The sequence below is a fragment of the Camellia sinensis genome, chromosome 3 (assembly GCF_055761805.1).
Source record: "Camellia sinensis isolate YWXY chromosome 3, ASM5576180v1, whole genome shotgun sequence".
Lineage (NCBI taxonomy): Eukaryota > Viridiplantae > Streptophyta > Magnoliopsida > Ericales > Theaceae > Camellia > Camellia sinensis.
In genome coordinates this window covers 8,555,353-8,579,940 of record NC_138963.1, presented here as the reverse complement: position 1 = coordinate 8,579,940, position 24,588 = coordinate 8,555,353, and the positions used below count along the sequence as shown (strand labels likewise).

General features: G+C 34.0%; 2 protein-coding genes and 1 long non-coding RNA gene across 3 annotated transcripts; 2 read left to right on the top strand and 1 right to left on the bottom strand.

Moving 5' to 3' along the window:
- Window positions 1–242: 242 nt before the first annotated feature.
- Window positions 243–1,088, bottom strand: LOC145821301 (protein FAR1-RELATED SEQUENCE 5-like). The gene has a single exon (XM_082917801.1). It carries the CDS (start codon window positions 1,086–1,088, stop codon window positions 243–245), a length of 846 nt encoding a protein of 281 aa, XP_082773927.1.
- A 1,331-nt stretch (window positions 1,089–2,419) lies between these two features.
- SIEL (ARM repeat superfamily protein) lies at window positions 2,420–11,592 on the top strand. The gene is made up of 8 exons (XM_082919008.1): window positions 2,420–3,191; window positions 4,132–4,212; window positions 7,759–7,992; window positions 8,321–8,512; window positions 8,910–9,050; window positions 9,190–9,279; window positions 9,920–10,323; window positions 10,542–11,592. Exons 1-8 carry the CDS (start codon window positions 2,520–2,522, stop codon window positions 11,458–11,460), a joined length of 2,733 nt encoding a protein of 910 aa, XP_082775134.1. The 5' UTR covers window positions 2,420–2,519; the 3' UTR covers window positions 11,461–11,592.
- A 1,123-nt stretch (window positions 11,593–12,715) lies between these two features.
- On the top strand, window positions 12,716–16,055 carry LOC145822314 (uncharacterized). Its single transcript, XR_014363420.1, has 2 exons — window positions 12,716–12,760; window positions 15,636–16,055. It is a non-coding gene; the product is annotated as an uncharacterized LOC145822314 (long non-coding RNA).
- Window positions 16,056–24,588: the final 8,533 nt, after the last annotated feature.

The following is a 24,588-nucleotide window of genomic DNA, read 5'->3' as shown; positions in this document are numbered from 1 at the left end:
CAAACAGTCATAAACTGCATTTGCATAGCCAACTTTATGGCTTCATATTGAGCATATCCTTTCAACTTCTCTGGAATTTTCTTCATGATATGCCATAAGCACCATCAATGTCAAGCTTATGGAAAGACAATTTTTATAGAATTTTGCATAGCTCTGCACTGATTAGTTATGATAGCTTTTGGAGGATGATTTGACATGCAACTTAACCATGACTTGAATAGCCAAACAAATGTGTCATTGCTTTAACTAGGTAACAATCCACAACCAAGCAAAATTGACTGTCCATTATAATTAACTCCTATAAATAGAGCAAATGGCATGTCATATTTGTTCGTCAGATAAGTTATGTCAAATGAAACAACATCTCCAAATGCTTCATAAGTCACCCGACTCCTTGCATAAGCCCAAAACAAGTTTCTAATACGAAACTCCTCATTAACATCAATTATATAAAAGAATCTCTCACTATGTGCTTGCATCTTCATAAAATAACTTTGAAGTGATTCGACATCACCTTCCCCAATCCTCAATTTTCTAGCTCTCTCAATGTAATTCCTTGCATCTCGCTCATCAAATGTCAAAGACTCATATCCTCTTGCTTCAACAACCATTGAATGAAAGTTGCTAGATACCCCAATCCCTGCTTGATCATTAATTTCTAATTTTCTCTTCACATGAGTAAGAATTTTCTTATTCATTGCAAAATGACATGAGTCGGTGGGAATCAAATCATGATTATGCTCAAAGTTAACTGTGGTTAGTTTATATCTCACATCCTTTTGAACACTACCTTGTACCCTTGCTTTGCAACCAATTTTTGTGGACAAAGATGGCTTTAAAGGGTTGACTTCTGATTTCTTTTTTCTCTTCCCCTCTCGAGAACATTCAATTGCAAAGTTTTTTAATTGCCCATCATCTCCAAAATGTTGTGCTCTATGAGCTATAGAAAAACCAACATGCTTAGCATATTTGCCATAAAATGTGTACATTTCTTCCCTTGAGCTAAAACACACACTCTTTTTAAGTTCTTCAACTTCTTCACCCTCATTTATTGAAGGATTGTCACCAACATTTGAATCAACCTCCATTCTTCCACTTTGCATAATGAAATAACAATTAAATGATTTCAGAATGATTATATAACACAATGCCCAAACAAAACACAATGAATCAGTTCTCTAACATAATGCCCAAATTGAGGACAAATACTAATTTGAACAAACATTAAAAAATGGAACTAATTTGAACAAATATTATGTGACTATCCCCAAAGTGTACGAACAAATATCAGCAAATTGAGATTATGTGACTATCCCCAACCCTAAGTGACCATATTCAAATTTGAGATTATGTGACTATCCCCAACCCTTTATCACATAATATTTGTTCAAATTGATTTTTAGGGAATGTCCAATTGAGTCACTGGGGTTGGGGATAGTCATATAGATCCATTATACAGAATTTGAGGAAGTTTCTTGACATGAGAACATAAAAAATTGAATTAATTGAAGAATATATTAACCTTTAACCCACTGAAAGTATGTGAAGAATTAATAAAGATCTATCAAATGAAGTGCTAAGACTTTGAAAGTCCAAAAATAGTTCCATAGTCATATATGGAACTGATTTTTTAGAGAAATCTTATAGAAAGTTAATGAAACTGATTTTTTACCTCATAAAATGCTATAGGAAGTTATGTTTTGTTTAACTACTACTACTGATTTCTTATTTGGAGAGTTGGGGGAAAAGTTTACCTCATAAACTACCGATCCACAGTACGTGCGAGACAGAGACAGAGACAGAGACAGGGACGGAGAGCGAGACACAGACATGCAGCCAAAGATTGAGGACAATGATAGACAGAGATGCAGCCAAAGATTACATCTACCTCACACGCAAGATCATTTGGATTGTGTACGTAGGAAAAGCCAGAGTTTGGGTGGACAAAATTGAATACCGATGGATTTGTAGGTTGGGATAATACTAGCTTTAGTGGTTTGCTTTGCGATTGCAATGGCCGTTGTCGACGGCGAAGAGCTATAGTGGATGAGGAGGATGACAGAGAGCTATAGCGGCAACAATGTGGACAGACGAGGAATGATAATATTGGGTTTGGGCTCCCGCTCTATCAATCTTTTATTTTTCTTTTATTTATTTATTTTTCTCACACTGCGTGCGTGTACACATCCTTCTTCCACCTCAACTGCCAACTCATTAGGGTCCTGGGGGTCATGTTTCACTAGGGTCTGTAGCGAAACTGTTCCCCAAAATTCATCTCGAAAAATGATTAAGACCCTCTTTTTTTTACCCCTTTGACCCCTCTCTTTCTTAATTAATTTTTTATTTATTTATTTATTTTTTTTTCAACTACCACCCGTGTCACGTGAGGGGGTGGCGGGGGTTGGTGATTGAGGGGGGTGGCGGGGGTTGGTGATTGAGGGTGTCTCAGTCACAACCGAATTCGTCCCCATCGTCTCGGATTGCTTCAGACAACTTCACAGCACACGCCAACTCCATCAATGGAGCAACAACTTGGCGCCAAATTCGAGCAAATTCTCAACGAACCCACAGACGCCTCCACTTCTCTGCAAGCCCTATCTCTCGCTCGATCTCTCATCCTCAACCCTTCCACCTCCGACTCCACCATCTCTTCTCTCCTCCAAACCCTATCACTCTCTCTCCAACCAGACCGCGACCCTCTCTCTCTCCGCCACACTCTCTCTCTCCTCTCCGACCTCGCCGCCCACCGCCGCCACCTTTCTCAGTCCATCTTTCAAACTGTCCACTCATTTTCTCTCCTCTGCAACCCTACCTCAACTCGCACCCTCGCCGCTTCTCTCTCCGTTCTCGCCTCAATCGCTGAATCAAACCAAACCCTAGCTTCTGACCTCAGTGAGCTTAGCGAGAGTCTATTTCTCAAACTCTGTTTTTTCCCAAGTGTGTCTGTTCGGCATTGGTTGTTGTTGAATGCGGAGAGGTTTTGGATTCGGCCGCCTTTGTTGCTGACTGTGTTTTTAGGGTTTACGAAGGATCCGTATCCGTATGTGAGGAGAGTTGCTTTGGATGGACTGTTTGGTCTGTGCAAGTCCATTGTTGTTGAGGATTGTACTCTGGTTGAGAGTTGCTATTGCCGTGGTGTTGAGCTTCTGAGCGATATGGAGGATTGTGTAAGATCTTCAGCTGTTCGCGCGGTATGTTCTTTGTTTTTTGCCATTGTTTGCTTGAATTGTCCATTTTTTTTTTTTTTTTTATTTTGTCTGGCTAATTCTGTTTGTAGGGAAGGAAATTTAGAGATAATGCAATCTCTATTGTGCTCATGCTATGGTAAAATGTGGTTTAGAACACATGTTTGGTGTAATAAATCTTATTAGATGCATATGAAATGAACTCTTTTGGGGTTGGCAGTGAATTACAATCCCGTAACACCTGTTTTTATAGCTTTTGTATTTGATTTGCAGCAAATGTAATGGTTTTTGTTCGAATCTTTGTTCACGAACAGTGCTATTTTCGCTCAAAGTTTACTTTTGAATTTGGTGTTGATAAGCTTCTTGCTTGAGCTATCAATATAGGGGGTCTTTTAAGTGACTTTTTTTTGCTGTATTTGGGTCTCAGATTAGTGGAGAGGGAAAAGTAAAAGTAAAAGGAAAAAGATTGGAAAACAAAATGAAGTGAAGGTTTCTCCTGTTTGGTTGGGTTAGGAAAATAAGAAGAAAATGAATAATAGAATTTGCAAAAATGAAAAAAAATAATCTTTTGTTTGATTAACCCATAAAAAATGAATATTCTATCTTTCATTTTCTTTTCCTTAACAAATCCAAGGTTTACTGCTACATTCTATGTAGTAAAGTGGTTAGCATTTTTTTTTACTATGCTAAGCTGATTAGTAATTTCATTTCTGTTTTATTTTCTTTCCACTCTGTAAATCCAAGGTTCATTGATATGTTCTACGTAGTAAAGTGGTTAACTTTTTTTTACATTTATAGTACTTTCTATGCCCAGCTGGTAACTTCACTTCTGCTTACCTTCTTAATTATTAGATCCCTAAAAGTTTAGGATGGTGGCTTTAACATCAATCAATCTGAGATATATGGACAATAGGATTTTAATGGGCTTAGTTCATGTTGTGTACAGGTTGCTCAGTGGGGACAATTACTTGTGGCATTGAACCATGACGATAATAAGAGAGATTTGTCAAATGCATTATTTATCCAGGTATTATTTAAAGTACTATGTTAATTAGGTATGAGAACATAGGTGAAATTTCATTTTGTGAAATCAATTTGTGAAAGTAGTTTTTTTTTGGATGTATTAATAACGCTGTCGTTGATTTCTGAGGCTTTTGTTGTTAAATTTATTTGTAACATATTGGTATAGATTGTTCAATAGAGGATATATTGGCATGAGGTTCATACATTCTATGCATGATTTGTCTGTGCTAAAACTGGATGCATATTTTGTATCTTGTCAGGGTGACTGGAAAGAACTATCCATGATTCTCATATAAAAATACCCTGTAGGGTGAAATCTTGCATCTGGTTCCAATATCCTATGGATCTAATTTTAAACTTCTCATGTACTCTCTCTCTCTAACTCCGCCGGGGTTGTTAACAACTCCGCCGGTCCCAAGCCTGGGTTAAGGAGGAGGGTTGTGTGTTAGGTAGCCGACAACTAACACGTAAAAAAGCCGCTCGGATCCCTTATGAAAATGAATCCTACTTTGAACCATTTAAATGCTAGGTCGTTCCCCTCAAGTGACGCGTTGCGCCTGCCTCCGGGTGTTTTGAAAGGTGAGCAAGAGGCGCCGCATCGACGCCTGGGTGCGGTGAAAAATGGGCAAAGGTTTTTGCGTTTTTCTGGACGAACGCGGGTAAAAAAGCTAGTCTAAGACTATAGGTTTAGGGTAACCACTTGGAACATAGGAACCTTAACTGGTAGGACGATGGAATTGATAGATATTATGATTAGGAGGAGAGTTAGTATAGCTTGCATACAAGAAACTAAGTGGACGGGAGAGAAAGCTAGGGAAATTGAGGATACTGGTTTTAAACTTTATTATAGTGGTAAGGATAGACGCAGGAATGGGGTAGGAATCATAATTATCAAGGGTCTTGTGGAAAGTGTGGTGGCGGTCATTAGGAAAGGAGATAGGATTATGCTAGTTGAACTAGTTATTGGAGGGAATATATTGAACATTATTAGCGCTTACGCCCCTCAAGTAGGGTTAGATGATCAGACTAAGAGGGATTTTTGGGAGCAAATGGATGAGATCTTACAGGAGATACCCGTAGGAGAGAACCTGGCTATAGGTGGAGATTTTAATGGCCATGTGGGCATAGATAAACTAGGTTATGAGAGGGTGTATGGTGGATACGGTTTTGGTGACCGAAATGAGGCTAGAAAGAGAATCTTAGATTTTGCGTTGGCTTCTGGCCTGGTGGTGGCCAATACTATGTATAAGAAAAGGGATGAGCATTTGATAACCTTTAAGAGTGGAGTAGTTAAGAGCCAAATAGATTACTTCTTAGTGAGAAAAGTGGACTGCCTAAAATGCAATGATTGTAAGGTGATTCCTGGAGAGAGTCTGGTCTCTCAACATAGGATTTTGGTACTAGATTTATGTTTTAGAGGGCAATACCAAGCTAGGAAGGATAGTGGGCGTCGTAGGACGAGATGGTGGGACCTAAAAGGGGATAAACTAGAAATATTTAAGAATCGAATGGATAAGGAAGGTACTTGGGACTTAGAAGGTGATGCTAACACTATGTGGAATTCGATGGCCAATTGTATGAGGAGAATCTCAATAGAAGTGCTTGGAGAGTCGAAAGGAACGGGACCCAGCTCTAGGGAAACTTGGTGGTGGAGGGAAGAGGTTCAAGCGGTAGTTAAGGCAAAAAAAGAGTGTTTTAAAAAGTGGCAGAATGATAGAACTGAGGAAAACCTTAAGAGCTATAGATTGGCTAATAAGGAGGTCAAGAAAGTAGTGAGAGAGACTAAGTTGAAAGCTTATGATGACCTATACACTAGACTAGATAGTAAGGAAGGAGAGAAGAGGGTATACAAACTTGCTAAGATACGGGAGAGGAAAATAAGAGATTTTAATCAAGTAAAGTGCATCAAGAGTGAGGATTCTAAGGTATTGGTGAATGATGATGAGATTAAGGAAAGATGGAAGAATTATTTTGAGAAACTGTTAAATGAGGAACATGGAAGTACGACAATAGGGGAAAAAATAGCCAGTAATACGATAAATCAAGACTATAGGTTCTATCGCAGGATTAGGAAATTTGAAGTGGAGATTGCACTTAAGAAGATGAAATCAAATAAAGCTTTAGGACCTGATGATATCTCCATTGAAGCTTGGAAGTATTTGGGTAAAAAGGGAGTTGCTTGGTTGACTAGGTTGTTTAGCAAAATTTTGTTGACTAGGAACATGTCAGATGAGTGGAGGAAGAGTATTTTAGTGCCAATCTATAAGAATAAAGGTGATGTTCAGAATTGTAAAAACTATAGAGGAATCAAGCTAATGTGTCATATAATGAAAGTGTGGGAGAAGGGTACATGGAGTATAAATTTAGTAACAGTAACAATGAAAGCAGAGGAGAAGTGAAGATTGAGAACCAATAACTGCCTAAGAGTGAACATTTTCGTTATTTAGGGTCGATTATCACAACAGCGGGAGAGATTGATGCAGATGTGGCCCATAGGATTAAGGCGGGATGGTGTAAGTGGAGAAGTGCGTCTGGGGTATTGTGCGATAAACGAATACCCACTAGACTAAAAGGTAAGTTTTATAGAACGGCTATTAAACCAGTTATGTTGTATGGGACGGAGTGTTGGGCAACCAAGAAACAACATGTAGATAAGATGAGTGTGGCTGAGATGAGGATGCTAAAGTGGATGTGTGGTAAGACTAGACAGGACAGGATTAGGAATGAGTATATTCGGGAATGGATAGGAGTAGCACCGATAGAAGATAAGTTGAGAGAGAATCGTTTGAGATGGTTTGGTCATATTCAACGGAAACCAGCAGAGGCAGTAGTGAAGAGATGCGATGCTGTAACGGTAGATGGAAGTGTTAGGGGATGGGGTAGGCCTAGATTAACGTTGACTAGCGTTATAAATAGAGATATGAATCTACTTAATTTGACTAATGAAATAGCCTTTGATAGGGCCGCGTGGAGAAGAATGATTCATGTAGCCGACCCCATTTGATGGGACTTAAGGCTTGGTTTGATTTGGTTTATGTACTCTCTCTCTCTCCCTCTCTCTCTCTCTCTCTCTCTCTCTCTGAGTTTTTGTTATATGTCATCAGATTTGTGAAATATTGGATAGCTTTGCTAATTTAATTGGCCAAGTTTTGTCTAGTAAATCTTCAAGGACCCTGTTTGGTTATCTGGTTTCTGAAATTTTTGGGAAAAATATAAATTAGTTTGACGGAAATAAACACTACAAATTTACATTTTTAAAATTTTCAAAAATTACTTTTGTCGTATAAAAAAGAGAGAATCATATCAAAATGATGAGTGCTTTTGAGATTTTTCATTTTTTTTTCACCAATCTAGCTTTTACTTAATAAAAATAAAAATAAAAACAAAAACAGAAGACATATTTTGAAAACAAAACCAAACAAGGTGACTGATATCATCCTGTATCAAGAACATGGTAGGATGTCCTCGTTCTTTTATCTTGTTGCAATGTAGCATCATTAATCATTGTGTAAAATTGTTGCCCTGATATCTCTGTCATATATGTTTGCAGCTCTGTTCTATGGTAAGAGACATGAATGTGAAGGTCAGAGTTGAAGCTTTTGATGCCCTTGGGGAGATAGGTATGGTGTCGGAGGATATTCTATTACAAACCCTATCAAAGAAGGTGCATTCTGGCATTAAAGGAAAGACCTATCCTGGGCTGTGCTCTGGAAAACCATTTGATATACCGGCATCAAGCGCTGCTGGAGCCATTTTGCATGGGCTGGAGGATGAATTCTGTGAGGCGAGTTTCATAATTTTGTTGTTCAGTTTGAGACTTTGAATCTTATGTCATTTTAAGAAGGTGATATGATATCTAGTCTTTGATTAGTTTGAACTTCATGTACTGATTTTAATTGATGGACAACTCAATTATTCCAATGTGCACTCCTAGTAGACTGTGGCATTGGTTTTATATGTTGTCTCCCATGATCACCATCACAAATCTGACATTTGGATCTGTTTTTAAATAGTCTTGTTTGATGCCGTTAATAGATAATTACTGCTGTTCAGAGGCAATTTGGTGTAGGTTTTCAAATTTTTACGATTGAGACTGTCTGTTTATTCTGTAGGTACGAAGGTCAGCCTGTCATGCCATTCAGACACTCAGCATATTGTCTGCTGATTTTTCTGGTGAAGCCTTAACTTTATTGGTGGACGTGCTGAATGATGATTCAATGGTTGTCCGGTTACAGGCTTTGGAAACCATGCATTGTATGGCACTATTTGATCATCTAAAGGTGCAAGAAACACACATGCATATGGTAAATATTTGATCCTTCTTAAAGCCAACCAATTGGATATCAAATTCACAGGTTGTGGAAATGTTTAATGGGTTCACTCTATGTGTTATGTTTGGGTGCTGCTTTAAACTTGTTCCTTCAGTTGTCCAAACACTTAACACAATGACTTCTTGTAGTTCGTACAGTTTGTTTCCTCTGACACGCGAGGTCAAAATGATTACTGAGCATCTGTCCCCTGGTTTAATTTGACCTTTCTCAAGTATATACTTATCCTTTAACTAATTTTCTTTGCAATAATATTTACCCACTTAAATTTTGAAACATACACATGGAATTGTACGATTCTGTGCATTTGTTCCTTGGACTATGAGATTGTCGTACATATTTTCTAGTATTGTATCGTTGTTTTGTTTTGCAGTTTCTTAGCACTCTAGTTGACTCTAGTGCTTTGGTAAGATCTGCAGCAAGGAACGTACTTCGAGTAATAAAGCTGAATGATATAGCTATGTTTAAATTATCCGTTGATGGCCTTCTAGAAAATTTGGAAATGTATCCACAGGTTTGTGTTCTTTGCCTTTATTTTTTCTTGCTATACAGAATTATACGGAGTACAAATTTTCCATTTTTAGCTGTACTCATTTTATCTTATTGTCTTTTCCTATTTTGTAAAGTTTGGTTCCTTTCTTTGAACATGTCAGGATGAAGCTGATGTATTTTCTGTTATATTTAATATTGGTCGATGTCATGGGAATTTTGCAGTTGACATTACTGAGAGGGTTTCGGACGAGGTTAGTATGACGATAGATGCTATGGCTGGATCTACTAGTTTGATAGATGAATACTGGTTCTTTCTTCTTCTTATTCCTTTTTTTTATTTATTTATATTTTTTTATAATGAACATGCATTCTTTCATTTACTAATAGCACCAATGTTGTTTACGTCAATGGGCTTCAATTCATTCAATGGGTCTATTTATCTGGTGTTCATCTTACATCCACCTAGTAGGGATCCAGCTAAATTTTCAAAAGGATGTCATCCATGGGTCATCATTAAATACGAAAGCTTTTCTATACGTAGGTGTAATTGCTCCTTGATATTTGATTTAACACCTAATTACATGCTCAGACAAAAGATTTTAATCATATTGTTGTTGGTTTCTTAGAGATGAGGCTGGGCTAACAGGTGTATTCAACTTAAAATAATCCAAATAATTTGTGAGCGCACATGGGTCTAGGAGTGAGGTTCTATTCGTGTTTTTATGTGCAAAACTCGATATCAGAGCTTGTATTGTCTGTTTGAATTACAAGGGAAAATCCAAGACCTTATGTATGTGTGTGTGTGTGTCCCCTTTTGTATCAGATTATGACACTAGTTCTCATCAGATCAATTGACATGATTTTTCTGGTCTACTTTTGGATATACTTCAGATTGAGCCTTCCTTTGGTGGCAAGTTGGGGTTTGATAGTAGGAGAGTAGCTGCACTGCTAGTGCTGGCCATCTCAGCTCCACTTTCAAATGAACAGCGCACTTGCAGTACTCCACAGAGAATATTTTCTTATGCTGTCACACTGCTAGGGAGGATTTCTCATGCTTTGAGTGATGTCATGGACCAGAATACCCTGTTGGCTTATTTGTCTCATTGTAGTAGTTCCATAGTTATTTCTGCTGCAGAGTTTGACTTCAAAAAGAAGGAACCATTCTTACCTCTTGAAGATGGTGTGCCAAATAATGGCAGTGATACTCCTGCTGTGGATCTTATACTTGAGAAGGTCAAAGATATTTGGCAGTTGATACAACTTGGATGCACGGGTGAAGTACTAAAGACGTTGAGGTTGGAATAAAATATATTTTGTTCTCTTAACATTCTTTTCCCCTTATTTTTTGTTTTCGTTTTTTTTCTTAATTTAAAAATTGAAGAGACATGTTATGATACTAGATATTCTGTCCTTTTCTTTCTTTATCATGGATTGGTGTTTGCATGTATACAATTGCCTGATTTGCTTACATATTCCTATATCAGTGACTCTTCTGAGTTTTTGACACTTGCAGGAGTTGGAAGAATGTGTTGGCAACATTCACTACTGGGTCATCTCCCGGTTCAATAGCTTTTATGTTGCAATATTTAAGGGTTGTGAAACTGATGGCAAAGATATGGCTGCGCTTTATCTCCCCAAGAAAAGTCTGCCTTTATGGAATGGGAGAGGTGGGTCTCTTATTGGGAAAACTAGACACAACCCTTAGAGAAATGAGGTATAGGTTCATAGGGTTGAGTAAAGAAGAGGAGTTGCATGTCTTGGAGCTGATATTACTGAATTTTATACTAAGGTTGTCCAGTGTTGAAGTCTACTATGATTTTACAACTTTGAAGAATCTGCATTCTACATTGTCACGGGTAGAATTTCTCCATGAGGAATTATCCATTCAACCTTCCAATTTCGTGACTGAACTCAAGAAATCATTGCACGAGATTGGTTTCTCTACTGATGGACCTTTCTACACCCCATTTCTGATTCAGAAGTTAGTTGAATTTTTCTCCTTGAAGCAGTTTGTCTTCTGTGGAAAACTCAAGCACATAATTGCAGAATTGGACGTTCATGATAATGACTTTGAAAATCCTTTTCACTTCATTTCAGGGCTTCCTGTTGGTATACCATTAGAGATCACTTTGTATAATATCTCGAGGGAGAATAGGTTGTGGCTGCAACTGGCTGTGGATGAGACTTTAACTGAATTTGTTTTCTTGGATTTGGAACGATTTGGAGGCAGCAACCAAATCAGGAAATTCACATTCGTTGCACCCTTCTACAAAACTCCAAAAGCAAATTCTTTTTCAATGAGGGTTTACATTGGTATGGAGTGCTTGTCTGAGGATGTTTATTCATTCAAAAGACGTGGGGGTCCAAAACGGGAGTTAGTTTTTCTGTGCAAGGAAAAGGAAGTGTTTCTTTCAATGGGTGTGAAAGAGTGATTGGTTATTTTATTTTCCTTTGGGTAAACAGTATCGCATTGAAAAGATAGACCACATGTTTTTATTTTTAAAAACTGCAGGCTTGCTGATCAATCTATTGAGAAAATGACGTGGACCCTTTTTTCTTTTACATTCCCATGGACTTTGAAGTAATTTAGAAGGGAGTAATATATGTCAGCTAATCATCACATTCTTGGACAATAAATGTCCTTGTATTTGTGTGGAAAACAGAGAGGGCCAATCTTTCTCAAGCATAAGAGGTATGCTGATGATTCTATAAGAAGTTTGAGATGAATTGGAGATGAAGCATGTGCTGTTCTGATCATATTGTTCCAGCACTGGCTTCCAGTAAAGACAGTGAAAGCAGCAGCCTCGGGAAGAGATGACACCAAATGGTAATCTACCAACTCTTTCCATTTATCCGAAGTGCTTGATTCCAGACTTGAGTTTGCACTTTGCCTATGATTTTCTTCTTTGAACTCTCATCACCTTGAACAAAGGGATATTGTGTGATGCAGATGCTCTATGCATTTTGGAACAATCTGGAGGCTAACTTCTCTTAAAGGTGCCTTTAGTCCTCCACTGTTTCTCTTGGTCTGCTCAATTACACTCGCAGTTCATGCTTGTTACATTTTCCATTATATATTTTGTGTTGTTGTCACACAGCTGTGTTTGTGTCTGGCAAGGATGTGAAGAACTTCCTGCCATTCCGCCAACCTTTAATTCTGACATTTCCTCCCTTAGCCAAAGGTGCCCCTGGAAGTAGTTCTCATTGGGGTGTTTGTTTCAACTTTTCAGAGCTAACTTATGGCTTTTAGCTTTGAAAAAGTTATTTTAGACTGTTTGGTTAAACTTATTTCAAACAGCTTCTGATTCTAACAGTTTATTTTAACTCAAAAAAGCTAGTTCTGAGAAGCTGTTCACCCTTTGCTTCTGATTATCAGCTTCTGCTGTAGACAAGTTAATTTATGGTTATACTCTTAAATTTTTTTATTTTTTATTTTTTTAAAAATAGAAAAAGACCCAAATGGACTATAGATTATTATTATTATTTTTTATGAGAAATGTAGACAAACAAAAAATAAAAATTAATTGAAAAGTTATTTCACAGCTTATTTAACAAAAATTACTCAGCAATTTAAATCTATAATCCAATAGCTACACTAAACAAATTAACAACTTCTGATTAAAGTCATAATCTATAATCTGTTAAGGTATAATCTATAAGCTGTTTTAACAACTATATCAAAGGGGCCATTTGACATGGCAGTCAAAAATCTTACCAAAAAATTTGCTTCTGGTACGTATACTCTATAATCCAGAGATCAAACAGTAAAGCTGCTAAATGGGAGGTGGTTATTAAAACTAGATCGGGATTGTTGTCTATACTTCTGGGCTATTGCAATTGCGCTGTCCAATTTGAAATCACGTAAAAGAAGAATTAGTGTAAATTATCAATAAATTTTAATAGTTTGTCTTAATTTATCAAATCTTATTAAAAATAAGTCATAATAAAATAATCACTAATAATTTTTTGTGATGATTTTTGGCATGTCGTTTAAAATTAACAATTTGTGACTTTTTTTTGTCACTTTTTTTTTTTTCAATATAAATTGTCCTTAAAACTTATAATTCGTGACGTTTTTCTGTGACGAATTTTTTAAATTGTTGTTGAAAGCTAAAAATTAGTTTTTTTTTTTTTTTTTGTGATAATTCTTTTAAACGGTGACTAGAAGTTTTATGATTAGTGACAAAATTTTTAAAAATTATGGTTAAAAATTAATAATTAGTAATTTTTTTAATAGTGTTTGATGAAAAATGTCATTACTTGTTATAAGACTTGCACGTAAGTTTCTTATATATCTATATTTGTAGACTAATGTTATATGCACTAATAACTGTATTAATTAGTGTATCGATTGATGGTGTGGCATAATTTAAGATATTTTTGGTATTTGTAATTTATATAATCAGTGGGGTCAATAATACTGTCATAACTAGTGTTGGTATACTAGTTAGTAAATTAATTAGTACATGTAGCACCACTCATATTTTTATTCAAATAATGCTATATGCACTAATTGGTATACTAATTAGTATACTAATAGATGATGTGACATAATTTTAAAAGTTTTAGATATTTGTAATTTGTATAATGGGTGGAGTCAGGAATAATGACATAAAGTATGTTGGTACATTAGTTAGTATATTAATTGGTACATATAATATCGCTATCTTTAGTCTTTAGAGAACCCGGAATCCATTAATGTGCATTAATGTTTAATTTTGTGACATTTATTTATTCATCAAATTTATTATTTTGTCGGACGGGATCTAGACCTATACTATATATTAAGTATAAGGGAGTTTTTAACCTCAAGTTTTGTGGGAGTTCTAATCTCTTAATTTAAATTTCTTGATTTTTTGATTTAAAAAAAAAATCTTAGCATTTATTAACTTCTCCCAATCCCCAAGTCTTACCATCATAATAACACTTTAATGCATTAAGAACAAGCATAAAAAAAATTATTTGAAATCCAACACATATGATTATTATCTCTTATAATAATACTTTAATACATTAAGAACAAACATAAAAAAATTTCTTGAAAAGTCCAACACATATGATTATTATCAAAATATTAAATTTTAATATAATATAATAAAAAAAAAGACATTTAATTTCTTAAAAATTTAATACATGATTATTATTAAAATATTAAACTTTAATATAATATAAAAAAGAAAAAAAAAGACATTTAAAAATTATAATTTATGTAAATAAATAATTATAAAAATAATTAGTGTATAGCACGGGTGATATGTTAGTTGTAATATTATTTTAGAACCCGACTTGGGATGAAGTTTTTGAGCCTGATGTCATGACGGGTTGGACTAGAATGCTAGATTTGTAGTATCATTCCGGAATCCAAACCACCAAATAGGGAAAAATCTGTAGCTTGATTAGAAGTTAGAAGCCTTGCCATTCTGTGGCCTATTTTGGCTTGGCAAGCCGATTAAAAGTTCGTTTTTTAATTTTTTTAATTACATCATTTTTTTACTTTTTTATATTTCATCCATCTCAAAATAATAATTCTTTTTAGAGAATTTAATTTTTTTGATAATATAATTATTACATTTTAAAAATATTAATTTTTAAAAATTATCCTTTGATAATACATTTTTTTGAGAATATAATTGTCATAATTATACTTTTTATGTTATTAATGAATTTGAAAGACGGACAAAATAGTAAATTCATATTATTTTATTTCTTAATTTTTGAAAAGAGACTAATATTTTGGGACAATAAAAATTAATATAAGGAATTAATATTTTAAAATAAAGAAGGGGGGTGCACCAATAAATCCCAAATTAATAACTTATGCACTGTTTAGTCCTAAAAGTTTTCTTATAGACTGAAAGGTTCCATTACAATGTTAATAACATCAGATACAATGTTAATAACATCAGAGTCATGTTACAAACATTATATTTCAAACATCTAATGTTCATCAAATTTCAATAATGTTTGAAAATATAGGATGAAAAACATCTAATGTTCATCAGATTTCAATAAATTTTGAAATTATAGAATGAAACATCAGATCATTTACATCATTCACATCATGTTGATGTAAAAATGGGACTAAATGGAGCATAAGAAAACTTTTAGGACTAAATGGTTCAACGTTTCAAAAACTAGGACTTATGGGTAAATTTTTCAATAAAGAATACATTTTTTTTTTTTAAATTCAAAGTTAACTTTTAATCAATTTTTCAAAACAACTCATTCTCTGGTTGAATTATAGTGTCTATGACGAGTTTATGACAAAATAAGACACATGTGGAGCCTTCTGAATCCAAGGCCATGTCCAATTCTGGAAGATTTTTCTCTTTTTTTTAAGGAAAATCCTTAAGAGCACTAATTAGTACTATTACTAATGATGTGACAGTGAGTCTTACACTACAGTGTGTGCGTCTTGGTTTTTTTTTTTTTTTTTTTTTGGCCCTTTTTCACGTCATCAATGGTAGAATTAATGATAACAAATTAGTAACCTGTAGCATTGCTATTTTTTAAACCTGTATTTCACCCAAGTAATTTCTAGTTTCTAAAATGAAACCCCCCCTCTCTCTCTCTCTCTCTCTCTCTCTCTCTCTCATGTTTAGAGCAGGTGATATGGGATCTGGGGTACAGTGGGTACGAATTGAAATGTCGTTCTTCCATGAAGACCATGTGGGGTTGTCTGTCTGGCTTAAGCAGATAGAAACAAACAGCTAGCACATCCATTTTCGCAATTATTTTTTTTTTGGGATAGAGGTGGTCAAGTCTCAACTTAAAACCATTCACATGAATCCACTGAGGTAAGATGCTAACCAATTGGCTAGATCAAATTGACCACTCTGTATATACACTATTTATTTTTATTTTTTGATCTGCAAAATCTCCCAAATATTCCTAAATTCTGATACCCCACCTCTCTCAAATCCAGCAAAGTCACATAAGATGATGGTTGCTTTATTCTACCTGTAATTCACTAGCTGATTGTTCATGAATGATAATTTCCTCAGTAAAGGTGTTCACATTTGTGCCATAATTATGTTTGAATTTTGAGTTGTGTTAATTTTGAATTTTTTTTCTCCATCTTTTTTTTGTTTTTTTGATTTTGAATATATCGAAAGTAAATTGTATTTTGAATTTTATATTTTGAGTTATGTTATAATTATTTGAATTTTGAGTTACGTTAGAATTTAGAATTTTTATTTTTTTAACAATGGCAATGATTTGACCTTTTTCTCTGTCTGACAAGTTTGAAAGATCAGCCATTGGACATGGTTTTCTTGGTGATTTTAATTATTTCTTTTCCTTCCAAACAAGGGGATTTTCTTTACAGGGTGGGCTTCTTTTCAGTTCGTGATCATGTTAGAAAGTATTATTAGGTTTATAAAGACTCATCACGGGTTTCGTTTTGATAATCTGAATCGTTCAATGTGTAAAACTCATCAAGTATTATATGTCTATAAAAATTACGTTGATCGGATATTGATAGCTATCTCATCGAATCAGATTTTTATCAACCATTTATTTTTTCACCGTCTATTTTTTTATACAAAATTGATTTGATCACGTATCTATTTATATTCGATCAGCATGATTTTTTACAGATATATAGTATTCAACGAGTTCTATACATTAACGGTTCAGATTATCGAAACGGGACCCATGATGGGCCTCTACGGGCCCAACAGTACCCTTCAGTTCGTGATCAGACCGGAGGGAATCCAGTCCCCTTCTTCACTGTCGAAGCTATTGTGGAACAATGTCAAAGACTATGATTTTTTTAATTTTTTTTTAATTATTATTATTTTGTTTTGGGGATCATGTTAGTTAAATCTTTGTTTAGAAATCAGAAAAGCTTCTTTGAACTTTTGTCTTGTGATCATTAGGGCTATTTAAGGGTATCTTCAACGGTTCACTAAATATTTTATTAAATTTGAGTAAAAAAAGAACGAATTCCTCTATTTGATATTGCTTGTTACAACGGAGGGATTTGGCTTTTCATCAAACTACAGGGCGGGCAATCGGTCGATCAATCAGCTGGTCGACCAGTCAGTACAAAAAATAAAAAAACAACAATTGAATTGTTTGTCATAATAATTATGAAAGAAGAGAAGTGTTGTTTGGTTGGGAACTTAGGAGTTACAAAAAAAAAAAAAAAGAACAATAAGAACAAGCTGAGAGAGAAGGTTCGGACCACCACCACCATCGACACCGAAGCTCTTTCTCTCGTGGGAGGTAGGTGGACACTTCCATTCCATCATCATTATTTACTGTAAGATTTAGGCGATATAACTAAAGGAAGATTTCTTTTCTTTTTCTTCCCAAATGGAAGCACCTTTTCCATTCCATCAATCTCTCTCTCTCTTTCTCTCCCCAATTCAATTTTAGGAATGGTCTCAGGTTCTAAATATGAGTTTGTTCACAGAAGATCTAGAGATAATTCTAGTTTATTCTTTAGTGTTGAGATTGAGAAAACTTAGTGTCAAAAATGGGAAAGAAATAGAAATTTCATTTGTTCATTTCCATTTTTGAAATAAATTCAACTTGTTTGAAAGAAAAGATAATCTCTGTTTGATAGAAAATTTAAAAAGTGAATTCATAGGAAGCTTCGATTTTTTAGGCCTTGAGATTATGAATATTCAAATTGATAAGTTGATTTCTAAAAAATCTAGAACATTTGAATCGTCGGGATTCATATTCGATTTCGATCTTGCAAACCTAGAAACTGATCTCCTAATTCGGGTGTCCAAACCATGGCTGTTGCTCTTCATTTTCTCTACAATCTAGATAACCGGGAGGGATAACCAGTCGGTCGTCCTGTGGGCCCCATTACTAATGTACACACATAGTAAAATGGTGAAATTTGCCCAGCTCCTTAGTTTGGTGAAAATTTTGGAGCGTTTTCAATTTGATATCATTTTGATAAAACCGTTGCAAACAAAAAAAAGTGTTCTTTTTTAGCAAATTCAAATTTGATGATGATTTTGGTGAACCATTGGAAATGGCCTAAGGAAGTTTGTTCTTTTTTTTATTGAACAGGTTCAAATTTCTTATTACTCCAGTGGAAGTCCAACAATTTAGATAGATCGATTAACTTTTTTCAGTTTGATTTATGAGGATGAATTCTAAAAGTATTGCCTTGGAATGTTTTGGGCATAAAAAAAAAATAATTATTATTTTATTTTTTTTTGTGTCTTGTGGGCGTCCGGATCCTCTAGAGTGATCCGGTGAAGTGATCCTCTAGAGTGATCCTTCGTAGAGCGACACGTGTCCCATTAACGGAATCAAAGGCTGAGATGATGCTAGACAAAACGACGTCGTTTTGGTACCAAAAAAAAAAAAAAAAAAATCTGAATTTGCAGATTTGCAGATCGAGGGAGGGGATGAGGAAGAAGAAGCCATTGATGGGGTCTTCAAGGTTTCTTGGGAAGTGACAGCATGAGAGAAAGAACACAGTTATATATAGATTTCCACGGATGAAATTGTTGGAAACCCATTACAGAGGCGTCCGGATCCTCACAAAACGAAACCATCCAGGAGGAGAGAGAAGAGCTTATGGTTTCACCCACTGGTGGAATCCCAACTTCCAGAATAGTCCATTTTCTCAAACCCACAGTAAATTCCATTAGAGTTGTTCCTTCTCTTTCTTTATCCTCCAAACCCACCATTTCTGATTTCAAGAAAACCCAGTTCCTGGATCGGCGATACCCACCTGAAAAATAGAAGACGTGGGTGGATCGCTTGCTTCCTCTGCACCACCATACATGGAAGAAAGCAGGTATATATGAAGCAATCTTGGGTTCTACTTACAACACCCACTTTCTTCTTCCTCAAATCCACGTTCTTCTTTCTCATCCTCTCTCTCGATCTGCAAATCTGCAAATTCAGAATTTTTTTTTTTTTTTTTAGTACCAAAACGACGTCGTTTTGTCTAGCATCATCTCAGCCTTTGATTCCGTTAATGGGACACGTGTCGCTCTACGAAGGATCACTCTAGAGGATCACTTCACCGGATCACTCTAGAGGATCCGGACGCGTCTTGCGGGGCCTAAAGCATGATACTTGTAAACATGGATGAGTTGTAAACCGCGTGGAAGAGAGATGCACTTAGGTGGTAAGTAAAATCAACTAATTATTTGTTGGAAAATGATTTGGAGCCCTAAAAATACTCTCCTAATCCCCCTAACTTCTAATTTGGGCAACTTTTCCTTTTTTTTTTTTTTTTTTTACTTGATATGGAAATTAGGGGGATTAGGGGGTATTTTTAGGGGGATATAGCAAGGTCCTTATTTGTTTGGGATGTGGGTTAGGTTTTTAGTTATTTTAGTTTGAGATTCAAAAATTTTATTTGAGATGAGTTTTATGATTTTTTTTAATTTTGTGAGAGAAAAAATAAAATGATTATAGTTTGAATGTGATATTCTGTTTTATTAGTTTTTTAGCTTATTTTGTTTTTTATTTTAATAATTTTTTGACTTTTTATGAAAAGATGTAAAAAAAATAGAGTGAAATGATGTGATAATTTATAATATTTTTTAAATTTTTTAACTAAAATGTGTAATTATCAAAGGAGATTTTTGTGACTATTTTAGATCAAAAAATTTATACCAAACATAACTCACGGTTGTGCACAAGTCAAAAAGTATAATTGATTCCAACATGAAAAGTAATGGAAGAGGAATGATTTCACTTTCATTTTTTGAGTTCTATGTTTATGTATGAAATTTTTGTACAAAACTTTTACTTGCATAACATTATATCTTTATAAAAAATAAAAAAAAAAAAGGAAAAATTAAAATTCAATGTATGTTTTTTTTTTATAAAAAGTAATTAGTGATAAATTTTACCGACTTCAATAATTAAAGTTATAAATTTTTTCATAAATTTATAAATATTTTGTGAATGCACATTGATTTGTAATTTTTTTCTATAAAAATTAATTATGTACTTTTCCAACACAATACAAAATTTAAAGGCAAATTACAAAAAAAAATTCAAGATTTTACGTATTTTTTAAATTAAACTCTAAAATTTCAATTTTATCAATTTAAAATTTGAATTTCATTCCATATTACAATTTATGCCCTCTGTCCATCTTCTCAAAAACTCAAATCTTGACATCAAATCCATCCGAAAACGACGTGGTTTGCCCCCAGTTCCATATATAACCCAAAATCTCCATTAAATGTTCAAAATACATTTTTCCATAGAATAGCTAAAATACTATTTTTCTATCAATTTTTTTAATAAAAATAGACAGATGATTTAAAACTAAAAACAAATAAAAAAATTAAGTTTTAATTTGATGAAATTATATCTTTAAAAAAAAAGGGGAAATTAAAATTCAATGTATGTTTCAAAAAAAAAGGTAATTAGTGATAAATTTTACCAACTTCAATAATTAAAGTTATAAATTTTTTCATAAGTTTATAAATATTTTGTGAATGCACATTGATTTGTAATTGCTTTCTATAAAAACTAATTATGTACTTTTTCCAACACAATACAACATTTAAGGACAAATTACAAAAAAAAAAAAATTCAAGGTTTCACGTATTTTTCAAATTAAACTCTAAGATTTTAATTTTATCAAATTTAAATTTTGAATTTCATTCTATATTACAATTTACACCCTCCGTCCATCTTCATCTATTGAACTAATGAAAAATTCAGGGGGTGTTTGGTTTAGTTTTAGGAGATAAATTTTCAAAAAAAAAATTTAGAGAAAGAGTTTAGAATTTTTTTTGATTTGTTTGGTTATATATTTTGAAAATAGTTTTGGAGTATAAGAGTTTGAGATGATTTGATATTTTGTTGTAGTTGAGTAAATGTGTGTGTGAGAGAGAAGAAGTGATTGAGAAGGAGAGAAAAGAACGAAAAGTGATTGATTGATATATAGGAGATAGAAGTGATTTTGATTTCCCCCCCCCCCCCAAAATCACTAAATTAAACAAAATTTTAAAAAAATTTCTTCAAAGTTTATTTCTTAAAAACAAACCAAACAAGACCTCAAATCTTAACGTCAAATCCATCCGAAAATGACGTGGCTTGCCCCCAATTCCATATATAACCCCAAATCTCCATTAAAATGTTCAAAATACATTTTTTCATAGAATAGCTAAAATACTATTTTTTCTGTCAATTTTTTTTAACAAAGATAGACAGATGATTTAAAACTGAAAACAAATAAAAAAAATTAAGTTTTAAATTGATAAAATTAAAAATTTATTTTGATATAAAGGTCAAATCCTATATCTCATTTTAATATAATTTTTCTTATTTTTATTTACAAATCATTTTTCTTATTAAATTATCAATACTGTTAAGACAAGATAAATCCACTCTTGAAATTGAGTGTTTTGGTATTTAAAACATAGGTAACCTACAATAAAAAGGATAAATAACATTTAGCTGCTCTGAGATTTTTGATAAATACAGGGACCTCCCTTATAGTTTGAATAATTACAGTAACCTCCCTTACTTTACCTAACAATGTTAAGATTTTCCCAAAATTTGATAGCTGTTTATACACTAAACAGACCCTGCCGATGTCATCAAATGTAAAATGTCCATAATGCCATCAAGTGCATAATTCAAGAATTTCTCAGATTGTTGTTCTGTTGTAAAGAGGAAATTATCTAGGGATCCATTTTTCATGAACTCATATACCAGAAGCCTCTGGCTGTTTCTCACAAGATTTTTTAGAACTCATATACCATTTTTCAGAGCAGAACGCTATCAATCTCACAAGATTTAAATGGTGGGTACTACTTATAGTTGCAACTTCCATTCTAAACTGTTTCTCACCCTAAAACCCTTCGTGGCACGTTGTAGTTCTTTATACGAGAACTGGATTGGAGCACCAGAGGCGTACTCAAGAAAAGCATATTGAGCAGACAAACCCCCAAATTTGGGGCTATTTCTACAACACCATAACCACAAACCTCTCTCCAATGTGACCAAACACAAAATGGTGACTATAACTACAACAGCAACAATTCAAGCGTGCAGCTTCCAACCATTTGCCCTTTCAACTGCAACATAGTTGCACTACCAGGACAATTTTGAATCTCCATCTTCCTCTTATACCTTTTCCTACTATCATTCGAATCGATTGGTACAAAATTCTCTGAAGGACATCCACAAATGGACTTGTATCGTTGTAACTACAAATACCCAAATCCCCACAATATCCAAAAACTTGACATTGGTCACTAACAGCAGCCCATCTCTCAGTTGCAGTTGATCCACTACCCTTAGGAGAGCTATAAATCCTCAAATTTCCATCACTGTCTAACTTCAAGAACTTAAGTATATCAGTCCCTTCAGCATAATCACTGCCATAAGCCATGATCACATGGGCAGAAGATGATGGATCTGTGAGTGATAACAACCCAATCGTAAAATGGGTGATGTAATTTTTGGCGAGCGTAGAAGATTCAGAGAAAACCCAATACCCAAAAATGTCAGAACTAGTTCTATCATCATTCTATGAAGAGAACAACAACCTCAAGAAGAAGAAATCCGAGGATGAAGCTGCAGACAGAGAAATCAAGACCACCAAAGCAGTGGTGGTTGTTCCTCCTCCTCCGTCTTCGCTGCTCTCCCTTGTCGGCTGCATCTGATCCCAATCTGCCGCTTGCCGAGTCACACCCACCACTACCATATCAACTGCGGAGAAACTTCTGGCGAATGAAGATCTTGCTGGAAACTTGCCTCACAGATCGAGAAAGTATTTGTGGACTGACAGGTGTATCTAAGAAGGAGAATGGAAGAGAGGGAAAACTTCGAGAAAATGGAAGTTTTCTTGGCCTTCTGGACCTACTTTCGAAGGTGAATTCAAGTCAGGTCGTATGGAAGGTTTCGGAACCTTCATCGGATCCGATGGAGACACCTACATGGGGTCTTGGTTCGCCAATCAGAAATATGGGTACAACCAAAAACGGAGTACCCAAAGGCCATGGTGTGTTTTACTTGGTCTGATGGCAGTTGCTATGTTGGTAATTGGAGCAAAGATACCAACAACAGTGAGTTCAAGAACTCGAAACAGGACTACCCATTACAGATTCTCAATGGGACTTTCTATCTTGGAAACAAAAAGAGAGAAGGCAAAAGGAAAGAGAGGGGGGCAGAGCATGGTATTGGTGAGGTAGGTATGAGAGATATAAGAATTAAAGGGTATTTTGGTCTTTTTGTGTTCAAATAAAAGGGCATAATGGTCATTTTGTATAATCAAGTAACGTCGTTCGTGCAAAATTAACGGATTGAGAGAATTTTGACATTGTCAAGTAAAGCAGGGGAGGTTATTGTAATTATTAAAATTATATGAGAGATCCTTGTATTTGTCAGAAATCTTAGGGAAAGTGAGTGTAATTTACCCTATTAAAAATAATTTTATTGATCCAGTGGGAAAGATTATACATTCTTATAAACATCACTTAAAAAAATGACATAGCAAGAAATTGAATTTTAATTAATTGATTTCTAAATAAATAAATTAACCTGCAATAATTTATGTTATTGAAGATAAATTCAAATGTAATTTTTAAGATAGCATTTTTCATAAAGGAAAAACGTAGGTAGCGTTTGGTTTAATTTTAGAATTATGATTTGAGAGCGGAATTGTATTTTGAATTTGTGAGTTGTTAAATCATGATTTGAGAAGAAAAAATTTATTTGATTATGAGTTTTGAAAAGAGTTTTGAATTAAATTTTCAATTGAGTTTTGAATTTTTGAAATAAGAAAAATTATTTGGTTATGAGTTTTGAAAATATTTTTCAAAACTTAATTCAAAAACTTATAACTTGTAACGAAACACACATCTCAAAATTCTATTGAAAATTATATTCAAAACTCATAACTAAACTCTTTTTAAAATTCAATTCAAAAAAATAATTGTTGAAAAAAATAATTTTTTTATTTTAAAAATTCAAGAACTTCCAAAAATATTTTTTATTCAAAAAAGAAAAAGTCAAAAAATTCTGAAAATATTTTTTTATTCAAAAAATAATTTCTGTATTTTAAAAATATAAAAAATAAATATAATTTTTTTTTTTCAAATAATAGGTGGCAATTGAAAAAAAAAAAAAAAAACAAAAGCACTGTTTCGGTCAACTGGCCGGTCAACCGGCCAGATGTTCGGGCAGACAACCAAGTAGACCTAATTTCAAATTTTAAAATTCAAAATTCAAAAACTCACTTTGCTAAAACATGTTTTGAAAAGAATTTTCAAACATACGTGTGAAATTAATTTTTAAAAACTCTATCTAAACACAACATTGGGGGTGTTTGTTTCAGCTTTTCAGAGCCAACTTATGACTTTTAGCTTTGAAAAAGTTATTTTGGACTGTTTGGTTAAACTTATTTCAAACAACTTCTGATTCTAACAGCTTATTTTAACTTAAAAAAGCTGATTCTGAGAAGCTGCTCACCCCTTACTTCAGATTATCAGCTTCTGTTATGGACATGCTAATTTATGGTTATACTCTTAAATTTTTTTATTTTTTATTTTTTTAAAAATAGAAAAAGACTCAAATAGACTATAGATTATTATTATTATTTTTTA

Coding starts and splice junctions, on each gene's coding strand:
- LOC145821301 (XM_082917801.1), bottom strand. CDS start 1,088: ATGGAGGTTGATTCAAATGTTGGTGACAATCCTTCAATAAATGAGGGT.
- SIEL (XM_082919008.1), top strand. CDS start 2,520: ATGGAGCAACAACTTGGCGCCAAATTCGAGCAAATTCTCAACGAACCC. Junction 3,192..4,131: donor GATCTTCAGCTGTTCGCGCG/GTATGTTCTTTG, acceptor TGTTGTGTACAG/GTTGCTCAGTGGGGACAATT. Junction 8,513..8,909: donor AAGAAACACACATGCATATG/GTAAATATTTGA, acceptor TTTGTTTTGCAG/TTTCTTAGCACTCTAGTTGA.